Source organism: Salvia hispanica, chromosome 6 (assembly GCF_029641045.1).
Source record: "Salvia hispanica isolate PSC_SH4W2 chromosome 6, Shi_PSC_v1, whole genome shotgun sequence".
Lineage (NCBI taxonomy): Eukaryota > Viridiplantae > Streptophyta > Magnoliopsida > Lamiales > Lamiaceae > Salvia > Salvia hispanica.
In genome coordinates, this window is record NC_142697.1 from 35,036,866 (window position 1) to 35,056,037 (window position 19,172).

Genomic DNA, 19,172 nt, shown 5'->3' on the forward strand with positions numbered 1-19,172 from the left:
CATATATGTGTTGTTATCGTGTCGTGTTGACCCGGAGTGGTTCTATCGTTAATGGGTTCGTGTCGTGTTAGTGGCGTGTTCGTGTCTGAGGGTAGTGGGTCGTGTTTGTGTTCGTGTTCGTGTTTGGAGTTTTCTTAACGGGTCGTGTTCGTGTTTTTTGTTATCGTGTCGTGTCGTTATCGTGTCGACACGATAACGACACAATACGCACGATTTGCCACCCCTAGTGGAGAGGGGGAGTACCCCTATGGTTTTTTAAATAGTGGAGAGAGAGAGTACTCCCTATGTATCTAATCTCTTGTTTTTAGTTAAACAACCTCTTTTTGAGTAATTTATGGTTGTTCGGTTTGTAAGACAAAATAATCAGGAAATTTATTCTTGGATTAAGGTGTGCAACAAAATAAAATTATATAAAATCTCGTGCCGAAAAATAAACTTTTCATATTTAATGTGACGGAGGTAGTAGATCCTGATCTACAGATAAGTAGATCCTGTGTGTGTAAGTTGGTCAAGCGGTAGAGAGGTTAATGCCTGAATCCAAAGGTCTCATGTTCGAGTCATCCATGGCGCGACCTTTAAATTAAAAGTTATTTAACCATCAAAAAAAAAAAGTAGATCCTAATTCCTAGGCATGTTCCTATGGATCAGGATTACCTATAATCCTTTATAAGTTTAACTTCTTTTAGTTTAATGAGGACAAGGCATGTTGGTTCCGGAGGGTAGAGTTGCAAGAAACACTTTTATTTCTATTTAATTCTCTCTAATTTAAACATAAAATTAATTTGTACTCTCTCCGTCCCACTTAAGATGACGCGTTTCCTTTTTAGTTTGTTCCAAATAAGATGACACATTTCCTATTAAAATATACATATCTTTTTCTCTCTCTATTTTACTCCATCCGCCCCATAGAAATAGGTCATATTACCTTTTTCGTCCGTCCCATAGAAATAGTCCATATCTATTTATGAACACTTTTTTCTCCTTTTTCCTTTATCATTTATAAGCCCCACAATTCACTATACAATTTCAACTACTATTTCTACTTCTCTCTTATTTTACCAATTATACATTAAAATTCGTGCCGATCCCAAATGGCTTATTTTTATGGGACGGAGGGAGTAATACTTACATCCATATTTTCTATATTCAATTAAACACATTAACCAATAACTTCTAAAATCTGGTGTCGGCCAAGAAATATTTTATCTTAGCCGGGACGGAAGAAGTATAAAATAACATGACTCACAATGAAGGGGTCAATCTTCCTTGGGATAGAGGAAGTATATTGAAGTTTAAAACTCTTGCTTTTTATTCTAAATATATATGCTTTGATTCATTTCTTAATAATCTAAATTAAATTTTGGGTTCTCTGATCGAAGATGCATAGAAAAATTATCGAAATGGTACTGTTAAATTTCAAATGATTAATAGCAGATATGTATTGGTGGAAAAATAGATACTCCTTCCGTACCTTAAGAAAGAAATTTTTGAAACGACGCTGATTTTAATGTAAAATCGGTAAAATAAGAAAGAGATGAAAAAAATAGTGTGTTTGTTGAAAATGGGTCTCACGTTATTTAAGAGAAAATTTTTTTCTCAAATATAAAATTTCTATTTTTAGGGAACAAACAAAAAAAAGAAATAGTTTTTATTTTTAAGTGATAAAAGGAGTATTATATTGTATATTTGGTATTTTAATGTGTTTTATTCGTAAAGGAAGAGTATTAATAATTAATACCCGTAATATATGACGCCAACATTGTCATTTCTTGATATTGCCGATTCTTTTGATACTAACATTGCTTCTACATATAATCATGCTATGTATCTGGTTCAGAGCCTTTGTTCTAGTGGCAAGAAACTTAGACATTATTGTACGAGGTGTCGAGTTCGAGCTCTCTATTTAAAAAAAAATGTAATGCAATACGGAAAAAAAACCATGCTATGTATCTCTAGCTAGTTTTGTTCGTCATTATCTAGCTAATTTAATCCTTCGCACCCATTCATTAATGCTGCAGTATCAAAAGCCCCACTTCGCCACTTATGGGTACCAATAGGACTGTCTATATATATATCAACTTTCATTGTCTACTATTCTACTAAGCTAAATTAATTGTCTCTCGTGTAATCAGCATATATAAGGTTGGCAAAAAACGGCCATTAAAAATTTCAAAATGGAAATTATCTACTGTCAATAATGTCCATTTTGAAGCATCATTGTCAAACCTAAGCACGTCCAATATTAATTACTTTATCCGTTCCACGAGTCATTTCATTTTCTGCACTCGTTTTCAGAAAACGATACTCCACTAATAATTAGTTAATGTGGAGAGAGAGTAAAGTTAGTAAGAGATTAATATAGAGAAGAGTTTTATCTACCGTATTTTCTTTCCTCATTTTAACTATTTATAATTATTTTTTTAAAACGAGTTCAGAAAATGAAATGAGGTAACAGCCGTTGTTATAAACTAGAATTATTTGCTCAAATTATATTAATAAAAGAAGAAACCATAATATCTTATGAATTAACATAATTATGACCAAGATAAGTAAAAATTTTAAAAAAACTAGAACAAACAGTTCATTATAAATTTATTTGAATTGCAAGCATAATTGCAGAGAATTTAAATTTGAAACTCAAATCTTAATTTTTTTTAATGATTTAACTATGAATACGTCTAAATTCAAATTACCCGATTTAATAAAGAAAGAAACATGAAATAGGGGTATAATCGAATGAAAACTCTAAATATTGTACAAACTCCAAACTATTATCTTGACCATTGGAAAATGTCAACTGATGACCAAATCATAGCAACAAAAAATGTTAACATAGTATCAACAGTTGATGTTGTGATATTGTGTTGAAACTGTATTGACATTTTTTGTTGCAGTTATTTTGTCATCTGTTGACATTTTCTAGCGGTCCAGATCAATGTTTGGAGTTTGTACGATATTTAGAGTTTGTATTTTATCACTATCCACATGAAATAACATTAAAATATTTAGAGCTGACAATTTTCGCACGCCATGAACATACACAAAATTAATATATCTATATGTATAAAAATGAGGTAGCTAGGGCATTTGCCCTTCTCATCATACACTAGCTCCAACCTATAAATATGCTTATTATGTTGGTTTGTTCCAATGCATAGACATGTAATAATGGTTTTTACCAGAAAAACACCCGAGCTTCTTTGTCCAGCAGAGACCACACCGCATGAATTCAAATTTCTCTCTGATATAGATGATCAGACCATCCTCCGATTGTATGTCACAACAATAAATTTCTACAAAAAGAGTCCATCCATGGAAGGGAAGGATCCAGTGAAAATTATTCGTGAGGCTATTGCCAAAGCCTTGGACTTTTACTACCCGTTGGCCGGGCGGTTGAGGGAACACACTGGTCGGAAGCTCGTGGTCGAATGCACTGGCCAAGGGGTAATGTTTACCGAGGCCGATGCGGATGTGACGCTACAACATTTCGAAGAGGATGGCCTTTATCCTCCCTTTCCTAACTTGGATGCCATTACTCTTGATGTGCCAAACAACCAAGGAATGTTGTTTGATATTCCACTTATTTCATTCAGGTAAAATAATTACTCCCTCCATTCCACAAAAAGAGTTACTCCCTCAGTCCGCGAATAGAAGTCCCGTTTTTTCATTTTTGTCTGTCCACGAATAGGAGTCCAGTTCACTTTTACCATAAATGATAATATGGTCTCATCTTCCACCCACTAATTCATTCCACTGACATTTTATTTAAAACTAATATATATAAGTGAGACCCTTATTCCACTAACTTTTTTCCATCCACTTTTCTTAATATTTCTTAAAACCGTGCCGTCCATAAATGGGGCTCTTAATGCCGGATGAAGGGAGTATAGTTTATCATTTCTATCCGGCCCATACCAAGAGCCCTATTTCACTTTTATCATAAATACCCTTTGTCCACTTTTTTCATTTTTGTTTGTCCCCTATTAATTGTCCTCTTTCACTTTTGCCATAAATAGTAATAGATCTAACATTCCACTGATTTATTGGGTAAAGATAAATTAACAAAAATTATATATACAAAATACCCTTTAATTTAGTTCTATTTTTTAGGATATAATTTTATGACTAATTTATCCTTATTAATGTTGGATATATTTTTAACTCTATCAGTTTAGTAAAGTATCATTGATTTAGATTATGAATTATTTATGGTAATACTAATTAACACACTACATAATTAAAGTACTATATTTAATTGTTACTAGTACTATATAATTTATTAAAGTACGATATATTTTTAAAAAAAAATTATATTCGATCATTTTTATACTTTAGTATCTAGTTCTTTTGTCATTTGTATTATATTTTCATAACTTGTTTGATTATTTTTTGTTAATTTTTTTATTTCAAATGATCATACGATATAAATCATCAATGTTGTGACAGTAAAATAATTTAATATACGAAAAAAATAAATTAAAATAATAAAGCATTTCCATATTTGATACGTGGACAACATGAGAAAATATTATACCAATACTGATTTAACATTTCTTGCAATATCTTTTAATTTTTATATTATTTTTCTTTAATACTATTTTTCCTTAGCTTGTTCCCTTTTTTATTATATATCCAAAAGCAGATATATGAATACTTTTTATTTTAATTTGCTTTTAGTGTTGAGTATTTTTATATTAAAGAAATATTAATTATTATTTCTTTCTTAACTAACACGAAGGGTGTTTATAGTAGAAATTAAGTACATATACAAGTAGTTGCATTTATATTTTATAATTTTAAGAATTATTCAATCATGAAATAGTTTGATGCCTATAAATTTTTTTAACTTATTTTTTAATATCATATCTATTTTAATTTCATTGCATGATTTTTTATTCTGGACGTAGAGAATGAAATGAAAAACGACTTAATGATAATTAATTTGTTGAATGACGGTACTCATAAATTAAGTACATATTCTTATACTACTATAATTTTTATAGTTTATAGTTTTTATTGTAGTCATTTTACGATTTACAAATTTTCGATTCGAATGACTAATATAGCTTTAGTGTATTTTTCAGTAGTATATATTGAATTTATTTATGTCTCATGTTTTTAAATAATGTTGAGTCACTAGAAAATTGATTTAATGATTATCGGTTAGACGGATGACAATAAAAGATTAAATATATATATCCATATAATTTTAGAATTATTCAATAATAAATTAGTTGAATGTGAATGACTATTATTGTTTCAATTTAATTTTTATAATATTTACATATAAAAGTTAATTTTATTTCATGATTTTTTAGCCAAGAAGAGTACATAAGTAAACTGACTTTATTATCATTAATTGGTTGGATGCTATCACTAAAAAATTAAGTATATGTATATTGTAGTTATTTTTATAATTTACAATTTAAGAATCATTCGATTTGAATTATTTTATTGTTTTAATTTATTTATTACTATTACGTATCAAAATTATCTCTATTCATGATTTTTTAGTCAAGATGTAGAGTATGCAAATAATTCGACGTATTGATCGTCAATTAGTTGGATGATAGTACTAAAACAAACTATATACATGTAGTATTTTTATAATTTACAATTATTATAATTATTATAGTTGAATGCGAATGATTATTATTTATTTTTATTATTTTAATGTAATTTTTGTTAATTTTTTATGGTTTTGAGTCTAAGATATTGAATATACAAAAAAATCAATTTAATGATCATTAACTAGTTTGATGGAAATAATAGGAAATTAGGTAAATATACATGTGGTTGTTTTGTAAATTACAATTTTACAATTTTACGATTTACTAATAAGAGTATTAAAATAGTAGGATACGAATGACTGTTAGTATTTGTTAGTTAATATTTACTTTTTACTGTTTTATATTCATTTCATAATTTTCGAGTAAGGATATACAATACTCAAAGAATTCGACGTAATGATATTTAATTAGTTGGATGATAATCGTACTAATTAATTAAGTATATTTACAAATAGTTGTTTTTATAATTTATGTAATTTTTATTACACAATGAAATAGTTTGTTTTGAATAAATATTAATTATTTTAGTTTATTTTTTATTACTGATTAATTGTAATAATAATTTTCAATTAGGTGGATGACAATACTAAAGTCTAAAACTTTAAATACATTATGTGACTTTTTTTAGTATAACTACTAGTAACATTTTACATGTTAATGTATTCATTAGATTTTATTGCATATGGTATTTGAGTGTCGGGAAAATAAAGAAATTTAATATTCTTCAAATACTTACCCATTATTTATAAAAACGTACGGTGAAGAATGTGATAAATTCAACTTTTTAGTTTTGATTTATCTATAATTACGTAGCTTTATGAAAGAATGAATATCTTTCCTAAACGTGCAATCTTCCTAAATAGTTATAAAAGGGTAAATATGTAATGTATAAACTATTGTGAATGGAAAATATCTAAAATGTCCAATTTTGTATATACAATTTTTGTTAATTTATCATTATTCCTAATTTATTTCACTCACATTTTATTGTAAACCAATAAATAAAAGTGAGACTCATATTCCACTAACTTTTTTAACCTACTTTCCTTTACATTTCTTAAAATGTGTGTCAGGACCAAAGTGGACAATTAATGGAGGGCGGAGGGAGTATTAAGTAGGTCCCACATTCCACTAACTCACTTCAGTCACCTTTTATTATAAAATCACTATAAAAAAAGTGGATCTCATATTCCACCAACTTTTCCAATATATTATTCTTTACATTTCTTAAAACTCGTGTCCACAATAAATGTGACTAGTATCGTGGGACGGAGAGAGTATCATTTTGATAGGGAGGAGAATGTTGCTACTCCTCTTATCACCAATTGATTTTAGGTCGAAAGTTGCCGTTCTATCATCGTAATTGTCGTTGATTAAATACAAACAATTGAATTTGCAGGTTACAAGACTAAAATGTGGTGGATTTATATTTTCCAACTGTTTCAATCACACCATGAACGACGGTATCGGCCTTTTCCAATTTATGTCCGCCGTGGGCGAACTTGCTCGCGGAGCGACGGCCCCTTCTATTAGACCAGTTTGGGACCGACATCTTCTCAGCGCTACCCAGTCGCCGTGCGTGTCGTTCGCACATCGCGAATATGACGTCGCATCTGGTACAAATGGCGGACCCCACGTCCCGCTAGATCAGATGGTGGAACGCTCCTTCCTTTTCGGCTCGGCCGAAATCTCCGCCCTGCGCCGCAGCCTGCCGCCGCATCTCCAGCGCTGCTCCAAATTCGACATCGTGGCAGGCTGCACGTGGCGCTGCCAGACAATCGCTCTCTCTCCCGAACCTGACGAAGAGATTAGATTCATAGGCATTATGGATAACCGGAAGCAAATAAAGCCACCGCTTCCGGTGGGGTACTATGGCAACGTTTTAGCATTGCCGGTGGCAGTGACAACTGCTGCTGAGTTGTCAAAGAATCCACTGCACTACGCGGTGGAGTTGGTGACGAAGGCGAAACGTGAAGCTACAACTTATGAGTACCTGAGATCCGTGGCGAGTCTGATGGTGATGCGAGATCGCCCTAATTTGACGGAGACGAACACTTACATGGTGTCGAATATGATGCACGTAAATTTAAAGCAAATGGACGTTGGGTGGGGCACAGCGGCGTACGGTGGGATGTCTAAAGGAATTTTGTGGCCGACCGTTAATATACAAGTAGCTTGGTACTGTGGCTATAAGGATGGTTTTGCGGTTCCGGTTAGCCTACCCCTCAAATCCATGAAAGTCTTCGAGAAACATCTTCGAGTGATGATGACTACCGCTCCAACACCTTCGTCTTTGTGATACTCCAACAGCTCAAGCGTCCTCGACATGGCCCGTGTCTCGGCCCCAAGCGCCTTACAAGTTATATCTGAGTCGGTTAGGTTATTTTATCTAATAATTTGTAGTTGAATCATCATAATGAGTTGAGCGTAATTATAATTTATAAGTGTCGGTTCTTTTCCAAATCATAAAAGAGTAATCTTTCAATATGTAATACTCCCTCCATCTGCCAACACCTGACACTACGTTTTGTCGTTTCAGATTGTTCACCATTTAACGACACATTCACATTTTCCTCTATTTTACATAAAATTTATAGGTATATATAAAAATGGCTCCACATTCTACTATAAAATTTGTATATAAAAATGTTCCATATTCTTTCTAATTATATTTTCACCATTTCCTTCGTAGAATTAACCAATTTCTTAAAACTATTACCGAGTGAAAACATATCTTTAATTGGCGACAAAAGTTGTGATGGGATTTTATTGGAGAAACCCTGACCTGAGATACTTAAATGACATTAAAATTATTTATATAGGGCTTAGATACCCTAAGAATGGACGTACTAGTATAACAACTAATTTTAAAGTTACAACTTAGATCCAATCTGGTGCTGCTATGTGTCACAAAAAATGTAATATTGTAAAAACTAAAATGCAATATATATTTGTAGAAGCTATAAATGAATATCGGCAGATTGCATTTTTGTTATATGCAGATTGCATTTTTTATTGTTGAGTTTTGCATTTTAGATATTGACTGTTTAATTTGCATTTTATATATAGACGGATTGCATTTATATATGTGAAAATGCAAAACTTAACAATATAAAATGCAATTTATGTGAAAATGCAAAACTCAGCACTATAAAATGCAATTTACCTACAACTAAATGCAATCCGCAGAAATGCATATATAACTAGATTGCATTTTTGTGTTTAAAATATTGCATATTTTGTGCCACATGGCAGCACCAGATTGGATATACGTTGTGATTCTAAATAAGGGACACCCTAGTGCTCCCCACCCTAAGAATCCTCATTTAAGAGAGCCGTAGAGTGAATCTATTCTTTTATAGTTACGAGAGCAAGAAAATATTGTATTATGTTAATATATTTTTGAAAAATAACATAGTAGTGTCTTGTTATCCGGAAGGGATAAGCTAAGTCATTTTATAAAACATTTGCTGCTGCACTAATACTCCCTCCGTCCCGCTTTAGGAGTCCCGGTTGAGTTGTGCACATGTTTTAAGAAAAAAGTGTTTGAATGTGTAATAAATAAATGTTGTAGTGGATGTTGAGACCCACTTTTAACACTTTTTTATTAGTTGTAGTGGATGTTGGAACCCACTTTTAACACTTTGTAGGTATTTTTTATTAATTTATCTCAACCGAAACTCCTAAAGCGGTACGCCTAAAATTGATCAACCGCATTTGGGCATTTGAACAAGAATTCACGGTCCGATAATCCGTCAAGACTGGTCCAAGACTTTCCAACCAAGGTAATCCCAACACTACGTCGAGGTTACATACATTTAACCCATATAGTGTAGTTTGGGGGACTCCTAAAGCGGGACGGAGGGAGTAATAAATTGACATGTGAACATTCTTTAAAAAAATAAAAAATAAATTAAATCCTGCGTGGCATCTCTTCATCGGTCACTCACTTTCATTTCATCTTCCCTTACAACTCTATGCATCTTCCTCACAAATCTCTTGCTGAATTCAACTTCATTTTGATATCTTCCCCACAAATCTCTCTAAACCCTGCGGTGCACCTGCGGCGGGGAGGGAAGTTGCAGTCCAAGCGTCCAACTTCTAGAGAGCAGACCAAAACTTAAGGGTTGTGATAGATTGGGGATCGGAAGAAGTCGTCGTTGGTGGAGGCGAGGAGGGCGAGCCTCTCAGGTGACTACGGAGGATTCCACGGGGATTCTCGGTGTGATGAAGGGTGCCGGAAGAAAAATCTGAGCAACCAGTTCAGGCGGGTGGTGGGGCGAGCGGCTGCTATTTGGTGGAGATCGAATCGGCGAGACGAATTGCAGGTGATTCGAGAGGTGGTGGTGGACTGGAGGAAGTTATCGGCGGGGAGAACGTAGATTGGAAGGGGGGCGAGAGAGAGGCAGAGGTGGTGGTGCTTTGGCTTTTTACCGGCGGCAATATGATGTTCAAAAGGTTGGAGAGTTGTGGGGAAGTTGAAATGAATGTTGAATTCAGCGAAGTGTGTGACAGGAGGAAGAGATTATTGGTGTAGCAGCAAATGTTTTATAAAATGGCTTAGCTGATCCTTCTGTTTTTCCACAGATATTGTAATTAAATTGTTGTGTTTCTCAATAAAATTACGAATTTTTAGCTGATGTTGATATTAAAGAGAATTAATATGTTTTACATTATAAACTAACTAGTATCATGCCTGTGCTATTGCACAGATTAATATATTTTTAAAATATTAATTTTTAATTATTTTCATTAATTAAAAAATATTATAATTTAATTTTATTAGTAAAAATATGATTAATTCTATTATTAATTATTTTTTATGAGAAAAAAATATCACTGCATACTTAAATTTTATTAAAAAATAATTATTTTAACTTTATTTCGCATAATATAATGTTTAAACATTAAATCATGGAATCATGGAGTAGAAAGATAAATCTTTCACAATAAAGAATTAAATACAATGGATGATTACTCATCATTTTTAAAACTTCTTTATAAACTACATTAACTTTAAAATTAAAATCAATCTCCTCATTTTAAACTAAAACCTTCAATCATTCATAATTCGTCACTCTTCAACAGTTATCATAGGTAAAATAACTCATTTGTCATCTTTAAAGCCGCCCACCTCACCCAAAACTACAATAAAATAAGGAACAAAATCAATTTGCAATGCACAAAATCAATAATGAATATGTATTAAAACGATCATCGGTAGAGCAAAGCATAAGATGAAACCCGTGAATATACACAATCGAACAATTCACACCACATGCATTCGATGAAAGGACAAAAAATATTTTTATTTTTAGAATTCTAACCTAGCCATTGTCGTTGCAGACTCCCTTCACTTCACGTTATTTGTTTCTCCTTACTTCTTCTTCCCTTAATCTTTGTTGAAGAGATTAAGGTTGAAACACATATTTTTTAAATGATGCAAATCACCGATTAATGCGAAGAATCGTCATATGCTCATATAATATGAAGCTTCTTCCAATAGTAAGAATAAAAACACCAATTCTCCATTCTGCATAAAAATATACTATCTGAGTGTATGATTGAATTTGTTGCTACCAAATACTCCGTATCACATATTTATAGCCTATGTAATAATATGAGAGAGTCCCATTTTAAAACCGTTTCACTCCATTTAATCACAACCTCCCACTCACTCCACTAAATCACATGTTTTGGCTTTTAAATTATATATATTTAATTTAATGTAAAATTTAAAATAATTACATTTGAATTATAATTGATTTACATAAATACATCCAAAACTTCCCATTTATATATTGTATAGATAGGATTTGAATTAATATTCACAATTAGATCCTATGATTTATTTTTTGGCGATTGTGTGACGCAATTTAATAGCGTGACATTAATATATTTTAGATTTTAGGTATACTGATGCGTCTAGGTCGATTGCACTGTCCACCTCTGCTTTAATTTGGAAAAAAGAGTTGTGCTTTAAATCATAATTGTCCTACTAAATCAGCGCAAAATAATTTGAATTGAACAATTATAAATGTTACTATTTCCTTTTGTCTGTTTAGTAGTATAGTCATTTTTTCATTTTGGGCAATTCATAGTAATAAAATTATTTTTTTTAGAAAAAGTAACACATTTTTCTTAGTTTTACTTTTTCACGTCTCTTACTTTATCATCTCTATTTTTTCCTCTCTTCTACTATATTATCTTTTTATTTAACACATTACACACCTTTTAATCTTCATGCTAGAAAGAAATGTCTTTACTACATAAAATGAGGAAGTATAAGTTATGGTTTAATTCATCGGATTTACAAGTTATGTAATTGACTCGAAGCCAATTAAATGTTTTGATATAAATAATAATTATCCCTTAATAATAAAGTAACAATATAGCAATCTTGAATTTTGTAACAATTTAATAAATTAGAACAAATATAACTGAAGAATAAAAATACACATTAATGTGTGTGGTTCTTTTCATGCGTTAGTTTACATTTGAGCAAATTGCTTTTTGTTGATATTAGAAGATATGTTCAATTGTAATTGTCGACTAAACATTTATACTTATTTTGGGAAATCTCCCCTAATTTCTCTATAAAAATTTCTAATTTTGTGTATCTCATAAAACCCCTCATTCTCCCTCTACACCTTCATATTCTCAACTTACCACATTGAAAGAAAATAAGTTTATCCGATCTCATTCATCAAAGAGTGATTGACTCGATATTTAAATTCGTTTACTTTGACTTCACATTTTTTATACTACTATTTGACTAATCACTTCTAAATGTCTCAACAACCTCAAATGAATCCTGTAAAATTAATTTAATAATGCTTAGCGTGTACAAATGAATACATTCCTATTAATTTGGCTCAGAAATTGAAAAGACCAAATTAATTAAAGAGGGCTAATTAAAATTTGAAGGTGAATACATATGATGGTGAGATGATAAACTAGTTAGGTACTCAAACTCTTGTTTTGCCAAGGCTGACGTCTAGGCCGACGACAACGAGAGCATGGTCGGGGCCAAAATGCCACTCAAGACGATGGACGTACATCGCTCCGGTGACAAAGGCCGGTAGGTTTATAGCTGAAGATGGCATCCCAAAGGCCGGTAGGTTTATAGCCGAAGATGGCATCCCAGAGGCCGGGAAAGAAACAATATCTTCATGCATGAACCAAATTTATAAGAAAAAAATAATCCAAAAATTAATTAATGTTGAATGTTATACTACCAGGTTTTTAATTACTTGCCCGTTTCTTTATTTGGACATATATCCATTATATTGTTTTCTTTTTTTATGGAATAATAATATCGAGTGATTTACTGTTTTCTGATTTGCAAAATACTATTCCCTCCATCCATTTTAGAAGTCCCGATTTACCGTTTTGGGGTGTCCCACTTTAGGAGTCTCAGTTGGAATATTTCATAAATGGTATTAGGCCCTACATTCCACTAACCTTTTTCCACTCACATTTTATTTCTCCCTCCGTCCCGTCTAAGATGACACATTGCTTAGCCGGCACGGGATTTTAGGAGTTATTGGTTAAAGTGTTTAATTGGAGAGAGATAAGGTGGATGTAAGTATTAAAGTAGAGATATAAAGAAAGATGGATATTTTAATAGAAGTGAGAAAAAGTGGTTGAGTATATTAATTGGAGGAGAAAGTTACCAAAAAATGAAATGTGTCATCTTAGTTGGGACAAACTAAAAAGGAAAACGTAACATCTTAAGCGGGACGGAGGGAGTATAAAACTAATACACCCTCCGTCCTGGCTAAGATGACAAATTGCTTAGCCGGCACGGGATTTTAGGAGTTATTGGTTTAAGTGTTTAATTGGAGAGAAAGAAGGTGGGTGTAAGTATTAAAGTAGAGAGATAAAGAAAGATGAATATTTTAATAGGAGTGAGAAAAAGTGGTTGAGTGTATTAATTGGAGAGAGAAAGTTACCAAAAAAGGAAATGTGTCATCTTAGTTGGGACAAACTAAAAAGGAAAACGTGTCATCTTAAGTGGGACGGAGGGAGTATAAAAAAGTAGGACCTACATTCCAATATCTTTTTTCACCCACTTTCCTTTACATTTCTTAAAACTCGTGCCGAACTCAACCGGGACTCCTAAAGTGGGACGGAGGGAGTAGAGATGCCCAAGGTTTTCGGTTCCGGCGGTTAACCGCGAAACCGTAACCGCCAGTTCCGGTTCCGAACCGGAACCGTGACTTTTTCTTGAACCAGAACTGCCATATTTTGAATCGTGGGCCGGTTCCGGTTTCAAATTTTACGAACCGAAACTGTGCCGGAACCGTCGGTTCGGACGTTCCAAACCGGAACCGTGAAAAACCGTCAGAAAACAGTAAAACCGAGCCGGAACCGCGAAAAACCGCCAGAAACCGGTGGTTCGGGACCGTGAAAAACCGTAAAAAATAACCGAAAAACCGACGGTTCCAATCCGGAACCGGAACCGCCGGTTTTTGAACCGAAACCGGAACCATGAAATAGCCTCACGATTCGGTTCCGGTTCCACATTTCCCGAAACTGGAACTGCCGGTTTACGAACCGTGGGCATGTCTAGGAGGGAGTAGTATTTAATTAGGTCCTAAGAAGGGATGATTGTGGATAAGTTCGAATAAAATCTGACTTCATCTCCTAGTGATAAGTCATACTCCCTCACTCGTCATTTAAATTTTAAAGATTTTTTGAGAGTTTTAAAATATTATAGATTTTATAAAAAAAAATTAAAGAAAAAAGTAAGTGGAATATATGGGATCCAATTAAAATAGTTTTATATTAGATTGTCAGTGTAAAAACGTTGGCTTAATATGAGTCTACATACTAAAAGTGAAATAATTAAATGATTCTATAAATCACGAAAAATTCAAACAAAATGGTTTTTTAAATGATTCCTCCATTTCAAGAACCATTTTGTTATTTGAGACTATCCATAATTTAAAGATTTATTTACTTTTTTTATTTTTAGTATGCGGACTCGCTGCATTAATTTTTACATTTACATACTAAAAATAGTCTCATATTCCACCTTCCGTTTATTTATTTTTATAAAGTTAAGCAATTGCGCAAAACCGTGCCTGAGTCAAAATTACCCATTAAATTGTGAAGGGAAAGAGTACTACCATTATAAACTTCCTATTACTAAATAACAACAATATTATCTTAATTACATTCCATTCCCGCTCTATCTCCATCATTTATCTCATCCAATCCAAATCATGTATACTGTACAATCCTTAATTACTCATAATGATTTCTGGATTAGGATAAACTCTTGGGCATTCATACACAGTATGTAAAAATTTATTTATTAAAAGCAATCAAGATTATTTAATATTCCTTCCTCCGTTCCATAAAAATATAGACAATTGATATGTTACAGAAATTAAAAGAAAATTAGTAAAGTAAGAGAGAGAAAGAGAAGTATAGTTAAAATAATGTTAATGGATAGTATGACCCATATTATTAGTAGTGTATAATAATAGCATAAGTCGTAAATAAATCGATATATGTATATTGATAATAAATTGATAACTTTTAATAAAATGAAATACATATATTTTTATGGAATGGATAAAAGTGGAAAATGCACATAAAAATTAATAAATGGATACGGCCAAGAGGGAAAAATAAGAAAGTAAACTGTCAATATGGATAGCATTCAATTTCATCCAAAAGTATACTCCCTCCGTCCCAGATAATTCGTCTCAGTTTTCCATTTCGGTCCGTCCCACATAATTTGTTTTACTTCATTTTTACCATTTTTGGTAGTGGACCTCATATTCCACTAACTCATTCCTACTAACATTTTATTATAAAACTAATATATAAAGGTCAGACCCACATTCTACTAACTTTTTCAATCTACTTTTCATTACAATTCTTAAAACTCGTACCCGGTCAAAATGACTTTGACCTGAATTATTCGGGACGGAGGGATTAATAAGTAAGAAATTCCTAATTCCAATTTACTAAGCAAATGACAAGATTTGTAACAGTCATCAGATGCTGTCTTTAATTCCAGCTTATCCACAAGTATTCTCTTTTTAACCGTAAATAGATTTCACATTTAATTAAATTTAATTCTTTATCCATTTTCCAATATGTCGTTATCCGCCAAAATCAGTTATAAAACCCCAAATCACAATTCCGTTTCACTCCCATCAGAGCTCACTCTGCATGCATACATAAACATAGAGAGAGAAAACACAATCTAGAGAGAGAAACAGCAGAAAATGGCGACTCAAATCGACGGCGCCGGCCCGTCTTCGCTGGAGATTCAGCAGTCGCCGCCGCAGCAGGGAAAGGCGCCGATCCGAGTGATCATCGCGGTGGCGGCGATAGCGGCCGGAGTCCAATTCGGGTGGGCCCTACAGCTCTCCCTCTTGACCCCTTACGTTCAGCTCCTCGGAGTGCCCCACACTTGGGCCGCGTTCGTGTGGCTCTGCGGCCCGATCTCCGGCCTCCTCGTCCAGCCGATCGCCGGCTACTACAGCGACCACTGCAGATCTCGATTCGGGCGGCGCCGACCTTTTATCGCCGCCGGAGCGGCGCTCGTCGCCGTCGCGGTTTTTCTGATCGGATTTGCGGCGGACATCGGGGTCGCGAGCGGCGACCCACTCGGGAAGGCTCCGAAGCCCCGGGCCACCGCCGTGTTCGTCGTCGGATTCTGGATCCTCGACGTCGCTAACAACATGTTGCAGGTGAATTTTGAATTCCGCAATCGAATTCCCCAATTTCTCCCAATTTTTCAAAAATAGGATGCGTTTGATACCACGGAATATAAGGCAGTGGATTTGGAATTAGAGCCAATTTGCTCCAATTTTTCAAAATTAGGGTGCGTTTGGTACCATGGAATTGAGGGCTTGAAATTGGAATTGGAGTTCCAATTCCAAATCCACTTTTGGACATTACAAAAATATTGGATTTAGAATTGAATTGCAATTCAATTATTCCAATTTCACAATTTGAATTTCATATCATAAAATTTCACTATATATCCACAACACACATTTCATAATTCCAAAATCCAAATAATCATAAAATGTCACTATATATCCACAACACACATTTCACACACTACGCATATTTCACAGCTAGTGTGTAGTGTGTGAAATATGTGAATGTGAAGTGTGTGTAGTATATGTAGTGTGTGAAATATGTGAATATGTAGTGTGTGTATATTTACCAAATATGTTAATTCAATTTCATATCAATTCTTCATTTTACCAAACATAGGATTCTCCAAAGAATTTAAATTTCAATTCAATTCCAATTCTGTGTAACTAACGGAGCCTCAGAGTTTTGTAACTGAAATTTCAATTTTGGAACACACGCAGGGGCCGTGCAGGGCTTTGCTAGCGGATCTCTCGGGCGGAGAAGCGCGGAGGATGAGCACCGCAAACGCGCTCTTCTCCTTCTTCATGGCAGTCGGAAACGTCCTCGGCTACGCCGCCGGCTCCTACACTCATCTCTACAAAATCCTCCCCTTCTCCAAAACCACCGCCTGCGAAGACTACTGCGCCAATCTCAAAACCTGCTTCATCATCGCCATCTGCCTCCTCCTTACCACCACCGTCCTCGCCCTCCTCTTTGTCACCGAATCCCCCCACCAACCCGCAGCAGCCCCAGATCCCGCAAAGAAGAAGCAGATCCCCGTGTTCGGGGAGCTATTCAGCTCGCTGAAGGGGCTCCCCCGGCCAATGTGGATCGTGATGCTCGTCACCGCATTCAATTGGGTCGCCTGGTTCCCTTTCCTCCTCTTCGACACCGATTGGATGGGGAAAGAGGTCTACGGCGGCACAGTAGGTGTGGGCACGCTCTACGATCAGGGCGTCCATGCTGGCGCGTTGGGGCTGATGATCAACTCGGTCGTGCTGGCGTTCGCCTCGCTCGGGGTGCAGTTTTTGTCTAAGGGGTACGTTGGGGTTAAGAAGATTTGGGGTGGGGCTAATTTTCTCCTTGCAATTGGCTTGGCCATGACTGTGGTCGTGACCAAGTCCGCCCAGGGCGCTCGCCATCATGGGCCCGATGGCGTGCTACTGAAGCCGGAGGCTGGGGTTAAGATTGGGGCTTTGGCGATCTTCGGGTTCCTTGGAATCCCTCTGGCGGTCACTTTCAGTATCCCTTTCGCTCTGGCTTCGATTTTCTCTAGCGATTCCGGGTCCGGACAAGGTATGCACTCTAACGATGCGCATGGTCGTAATTTATTATCGTATGATGGTGCATTTTATATTGTTAAGTGATTTAAAATCGCGTGATTGTGTATTAGGTTAATATGTACTGATACACAATCACGCGATTTTAATTCTTCTAAAAATAATTTTTCATGAAAAATATATAGTCATGCATTTGTGCAACAAAATCATTTTTTCTATCTTGGTGCATTGCAAAAAAAATTACATTTACTAGTGAAACCATTCTATTGTATACCCTAAACACAAAATATGTCATTTAGATTGAGAGAATGGATATGTAGATAATGACATGTACTAAATAAAAATAATACTTGTATGAATAAAATATAGAGATCGTAGCTGTTGTAACATCATTATATTTTTAAATATAATAACGTTACACGATATAAAGATATGTATTCTGATTCAATTTCGTGTAACGGTGTAACAGTAATCCAATTACAAGATTACTTGATTTGAATTATTTTTCAAAAAAATTTCCCTGAAGGGTATATTGGTGTATGTTTACACTTCTATTATTTCCAGCTTGGTAATAAATTTTCTTTTATTTTATTGATTTACAATGCCATCCCATTTTTTTTAAACTACATATATATCTAATCAAATCAAATTCTTTTGCAGGTCTATCACTTGGACTTCTAAACCTTGCAATTGTTATTCCACAGGTAACTAATGAAATTAATTATAAATATATGTTGATTACCAAGTTGTTTTCATTAATAGTTTTTGTTCATCCATGTATGCAGATGTTTGTTTCTGTTTTGAGTGGTCCATGGGATGCCCTCTTTGGCGGCGGAAACATACCGGCATTCATCGTCGGAGCAGTGTCCGCAGTCGTGAGCGGTATTTTGGCCTTTACGCTGCTCCCGTCGCCGCCTACCGGTGCCTTGACAAATTTGAGTGGCGGAGGGGGTCACTAGCTACCAAATTCAGCATCTTATGATCCTTATCAATCATCATTCACCTTCAAATTAAATTGGGATTTTTAAATTTTTTTGCCCAAATTAATTTTTTTGGTCCGGATTATTTTGTACACGCTAAGTGTAGTTGTTGTGATTTAACATTTTTTTTTCTATTATCAGTGATGAAGGTGATTGTATGTGATGCGGATGCCTATTATTAAATCTTGGTGTCTTAATTTATCTTTAAATTATGTCTCTCTTTAGTTTTATCAACAATATTGAGTCAATTTCTTTTAATTATCATGGTTTACATAATTACATTCTGCCTTAAATGGCTATATTAGAATCTAAAATATTTAAATTATAGTAGTCATTTTCATTATTAGTTATGGTTTACCTAGTGTTCGACCAAAATATTAGATCCAAATTTATTTTATGGCTCAGTCTCAAATAACTCTATGAGAATCGATATCTTCAATATTAGATCCAAA

At 34.2% G+C, this 19,172-nt stretch overlaps 1 protein-coding gene and 1 pseudogene across 1 annotated transcript; both read left to right on the forward strand.

Annotated features, from left to right (window-relative positions):
- Positions 1 to 3,168: 3,168 nt before the first annotated feature.
- On the forward strand, positions 3,169 to 7,869 carry LOC125206707 (benzyl alcohol O-benzoyltransferase pseudogene; annotated as a pseudogene).
- A 7,922-nt stretch (positions 7,870 to 15,791) lies between these two features.
- Positions 15,792 to 18,797, forward strand: LOC125208220 (sucrose transport protein-like). The gene is made up of 4 exons (XM_048107799.2): positions 15,792 to 16,285; positions 16,922 to 17,756; positions 18,401 to 18,444; positions 18,526 to 18,797. Exons 1-4 carry the CDS (start codon positions 15,818 to 15,820, stop codon positions 18,697 to 18,699), a joined length of 1,521 nt encoding a protein of 506 aa, XP_047963756.1. The 5' UTR covers positions 15,792 to 15,817; the 3' UTR covers positions 18,700 to 18,797.
- Positions 18,798 to 19,172: the final 375 nt, after the last annotated feature.